The sequence below is a fragment of the Daldinia caldariorum genome (genome assembly GCF_022478825.1).
Source record: "Daldinia caldariorum strain CBS 122874 unplaced genomic scaffold F4812scaffold_24, whole genome shotgun sequence".
NCBI lineage: Eukaryota > Fungi > Ascomycota > Sordariomycetes > Xylariales > Hypoxylaceae > Daldinia > Daldinia caldariorum.
In genome coordinates, this window is record NW_025953060.1 from 302,297 (window position 1) to 307,365 (window position 5,069).

Sequence of the window (5,069 nt, forward strand, 5' to 3'; positions counted from 1 at the left end):
CGTGCCTCAGGACCTAAGGTAGTAGTAGTAGTCGTATGCGCTCCTGGGTTTCCTGCATGTCGTATGGATGTATCTATGAATGTAGAGTGTTCGGCAACAATCAGCGCAATTCGCATCTCAACAGAAAACAACTGCTTTAGGCAATTGAGCGACGAGAAAAGCCCCACGATAAGTGCCTAACCGACGGGCTTCATTTTTTTTTTTTGAAACCCCAAACAACGAAAAGAATAACATCTCCCCGATATGCTCTCCCGGGTATGTAGACATCAACGGCGCGAAATACAATTCGATTAATAGGTGGAACCAGCGTGTCGCGTGTCTAACGGCGGTAAAAAAAAAAAACTTCGACTGTTTACCTAACCTAACGGGATGCTCTACGTGGTATTCGCCTTGTCCTATATTGCAACGGTAAACGCTTACCTATCATGATTTCTGTGTAAATATATATCCGGAGTCTGGACGCGGGATCTGAGTAAAGGCTTACTACTATACTCCAAAATAAATTTGAGGCTAAATAAAGTATGCCTATACGAATTCTGCCTGGGGCATTAGATGGTAGGTATGTAGGCTCTACCATTTTTCCCAATTAATATTCCAAACACGAATTACGTTCTGTGCCATGTCATAGAGTAAAGTCGCGAAGCGCCTATGGCTTAGGTCCCAGGTAGGTAGTGAATAATGATAAGTAATTTGCAGCAGCCGCGTATGATCTAGTGAAAGGGTAGTCTGTATTATACATCAGCTCCTTAATAAAAGGATGAAGAAGGTATCAGGCATCATCGCGTTACTATCATGCCACTGCGTCGCAGCAGGCTCTCCAACCCATACCAAAACGCAGAACCCAGCCCCCGTCTATATGCCTTGCACGCAGGACGGGTACCAGCAGTTCCTGATCCGGCACTGGCACGGCATAGCGCACAACGACAGCACTGAAGGATTTAGCTTCGAGCTGCACGCCAATTTCAGCGGGTACGCGGTGCTATGTCACCGCACGCGCAGGGGTGATGCAAACAGCGGCTGGACCTCGTGCGACAGCGATGATGATGATGGCTACTCATCAGGTAGATTTAGATATAGATTTTCCGCTGCTGCATACTTCGACTTCAAGTTCGGCGCGAGGATCCAGGCCGGCAACCCGTGGGTCATCGGGAGGACGGGAACGAGTAAGTGAGCAAGATGAAGTCGATTTAGGAACTGACTTAGTGTCCTAAATGAAATTTACAATGTGATGCAATATCCTAGGTTAGCTGCTTAGGAGTTCTGCGATGGGGGGATTAATGTAGACTGGTCACATTTAAATAATATTTTATGGATATATCTACCTACCTCAGTCGACTGTAAAAATGCAGTATTGCGTTGAGCAAGTTTAATTTGAATTTAAAGCTAATGTGATACACCATCATCTTGTCATGTTTCTAAGCTCATGAGGACCGTTACTTCTAACGCGCTGCTAACGTGAACATAAAATAATCAAGCAGGACTCCCGCTGTGCTTTTCTACAAATCTGAGTATCCAAACGCCACCCTCGAATGCTCATAAGCGCTATGCAATATTTATCGTGCATTGTATTCTGCCGAATCCAGGGCCGAGTCCGCAGCTGGTTCTGAATGATGCTGATGACTGACCACTCCTGCTATTCGATAGGGGTATATGATGAAAGAGTGAATAGTAATATTGCTGGTGGAAAAACGATATCCGGGATATACTCTTTAAAAGATGGCCACGCAGACCCTCTGCTTCACCGTATAGGGAACGACATGGTTCCTGACATGTGATTCCCAACGCGTAAGCTTTCGAAGGTTTGTAGATGAAACGCTAGTAATCGACAAGTCTGTATGAAACATTGGGTTTGAGCTCTACCCCTCGCAAGGTACGTCCCCTTTTTATCTAAGAGAGATCATCACTCGCAGCCGCGCAAGCTCCCGTTTCTTCAAAATCTTCCACTTCCGTCATGCGTATGGCTTCTCCGACGTCGTCGACGAAGCGGCGTTTTCCACCAACGAGCTCGACGATGCCGCTTCGTTCCATCAACTGCCATACTTCGTTCTGTCGGCTGATGGGTCGGGTGAAGAATACCCTAACGCTACGCTCCCGATAATTGCGTACTATCTCCTCTAGCACCTGAGTACCGGAGCCATCCATCGAGGTTACTCCGTGAATGTCAAAAATGATATTTCTGTTACTGGCCTGTGGACGAAGGCGCGGCAATGCCGGATGCGCATTGCCCGTACCATAAAGCTCGAGTCGTCGAAGCCTATTCTTCAACTCTCCCGTATTTGCAAATGTCAGGGGTTCGGGTATCTTCACGATGAGGCAACCTTCTACAAACTCGAGATCTTCAGGGTGCTCTTCGGCGTTAGCGAAGCGATCACTATTGGGAACCCTGCCTAGAATTTGTATACGAGGGCGGGTTGCATGACGAATAACTTGCAAAAGCGACAGGCCGATGCCAATTGCAATGCCCAGATTAAGAGAGAAGAAAACTGTGACAGCTAGGATGACAGCCATAAGGGCAAGCTCGGTCCAGCCCTTGATTCTCAGGAAGAATGATATGTCATGGGGTGCTTCTTCGATCAGAGACCAAGCGACCGCCATAATCAACGCGGAGAGGACGGGTTTCTGTTCCATGGTCAGTTCAATATTTCACACAATGAACGCTAACCTGCGGCGGAAGCTTAAGGGAGACTTCGGGATGTTTTTTTTTTTTTTTTTTTTTTTTTTTGAAATACGTGGGTTACTCACAGGAAGATAATAGAACCATGGAAGGAGGAACAGGATGCATATAACGGTAAGGACGCTTAGTATAAGGGAACTCATAGGACTCTTCCCACCCGTGCTCTTATTCACTTTGCTTCGACCATAACCTCCAAATGCTGGGATGGCCATGAAGCAGGCACCGACTAGGTTAGCTGCACCGAGAGCTACGAGTTCTCGATTGGGACTCAACTGCATCCCTTCGATGACTTCTTCGCCTCCTAAACTCTTGGCGGCGACTGAAGACTCGAAGAAACCAAGCATGCCAATCAAGAAGGATGTGCCCATGGCATCTCGGATATGGGGCATGTAGGCTAATTGGAAAGGGTTATGGAAAGTGAAGACGTGACCAGACGCTGCTTCAACTTTACCTAGCACCGGAACACCCTTTGCCTCCCAGCCCAGATGCCAAGCCATAACTGCGGAGAATACAACTACAATAAGTCTATCGGGGAAATATGCTACTCCCGGATATCGTGGCTGCAGGCGCCTCTTGGCCTCCCTACGTATTTGATCAGCCGAGATAAATCCTTAGGTACTAACAACGGCGGTGCATTCCGGGACTTACCGTAATACCATGATAACAACAAATCCGACGATACCGACGATGGCAGTAAGGTTATGTCTGTCACCAAGATGTGTGAGTACAAATTCGAGCTTCTGCACGGTACTTCCGTGCGTAACTCCTGGCGTCATCTTCGCTATACCGTGAAGTCCCAAAACGGGAATCAATTGGTCGATAAAGATGACAACGCCAATGGCGGAAATGAAGCCTCGGAGGAACGGCCGGCTCAAGACGCTATCAAGGAATCCCAGGCGGAATACGCCCATGAGAAAGACTGTCGCACCGGCTATGCCGACAGCCACACCAGCCACCCTAGCTTGCAAAACGGCATTATCGTCTTCGCCCTTGCCGGTGTCGATGCTATTCTTGACAATGGAGCCGACAAGTAGAGAACCGGCTGCTTCTGGCCCGACCACCATTAACGGGCAACTTCCCAATAACGCATATATGAAGGGATTTATAGCAAAGGCATATAAGCCGTTGATCGGAGGAACGTGTGCGAGGTTATCGGCATACGAGAGGGCCATGGGCAGATACATAGAGGCAATGGTGATGGCGGCTGTGAGATCGCCTCTCAGCCATGACCATCTGTACTGCTTGATCCATATGAGGAAGGGCACGTAGTATGAGAGGTACATCACCCACGAGTCCTTAACGCCATGCCGCTGTGCCAGTGTGCTCGAACTTGTCATTTTCTTGCTCTTTACCTTGCTCGAAAACGTCTCTCTCCAGCTCCAGCTCCCCTTCAGCTGAGTCTCACTAGACGGTAAGGAGCTATCCGAATCCGCCATTGATCCTATCTCAGTGTCAAGATTACCAGTCTTTGGCGGAGGGCTAGATACACGAGGGGAGAAGGTGCCATGGTCGCAGGGGCCATCGTGCGCGCGCTCGTGGTGGAGAAGAGAAGTGTTCTCGTTGCTGTCGTCGTGAGAGTGATCGCGGCGCGTACTCGGACCGGCAGAATTTGCCGCTTCGAAGGTATCACTCGCTGAAGAGGACGAGATAGTGCGACTATGGCGAAGGCCACTCGGGGTCGGTGGAGCATGATCATGAGGATAGGGCCGACCTGTCGTAATTGACGAAGGTCGTGACGAAGACGACATATTGTTTCGACTTTGACCTTAGGTAACTACCAGATACTAAAAACTCAGGAAGATTAAAAGAGGTAGCTCAGCTGCCTATTACTACCTATTAGTTTCGAGGAGCTTTTGGTAGCTTAGAACTGTAGTATGGCTTTCCTCTACGATCCAGCGGTTGTATGTTTGCGACGTAACAAAGCAGTAAAAGATTATTATTATGATCACCAGAACAACTTATTGGATTTAGAGACCGAACAGGTCAACAAGAATTGCGGGAGAATGCAGATTTAGATAGAGAAAAAACTTAGACGATCTACATGATGCATAGAACTGGAGCTGCTAGAAGTAGAAACGACATGGAGGATATTTTGGAGACTTGGAAATATTGCGGAAGATAATGCGAGAATGAAGTACGAATGAGAAAAAAGAAAAATAACATGTATTTAATTGGTTCATTGACCAAAAAAAAAAAAAATGATACTAAAGAGGTACCAAGGTACAATACCATTCCAAGGGTTCAGCAGGACGAGACCTGACTGCAAGAGTGGTGGATACAGTTGGGGGGGGGGGGGGGGGGGGACATTGATTAAGCGCCTTTAACCCTTTTTTTTGGTATTAAGTGGTAAAAAATTATTAAGTGTTGTTTATAAATTAATTTTTTTAATAGGGCG

The 5,069-nt window shown here is 47.5% G+C and overlaps 2 protein-coding genes across 2 annotated transcripts; one reads left to right on the forward strand and one right to left on the reverse strand.

Moving 5' to 3' along the window:
* Positions 1-699: 699 nt before the first annotated feature.
* On the forward strand, positions 700-1,171 carry F4812DRAFT_468421 (uncharacterized protein; the record flags this gene model as incomplete). The annotated part of the gene is made up of 1 exon (XM_047938773.1): positions 700-1,171. Exon 1 carries the CDS (start codon positions 758-760, stop codon positions 1,169-1,171), a length of 414 nt encoding a protein of 137 aa, XP_047786122.1. The 5' UTR covers positions 700-757.
* Positions 1,172-1,282: 111 nt separating this feature from the next.
* On the reverse strand, positions 1,283-4,422 carry F4812DRAFT_468423 (sulfate transporter family-domain-containing protein; the record flags this gene model as incomplete). The annotated part of the gene is made up of 3 exons (XM_047938774.1): positions 1,283-2,619; positions 2,743-3,256; positions 3,323-4,422. The coding sequence occupies 3 exons, from the start codon at positions 4,420-4,422 to the stop codon at positions 1,888-1,890; spliced, it is 2,346 nt and encodes a 781-aa protein (XP_047786123.1). The 3' UTR covers positions 1,283-1,887.
* Positions 4,423-5,069: the final 647 nt, after the last annotated feature.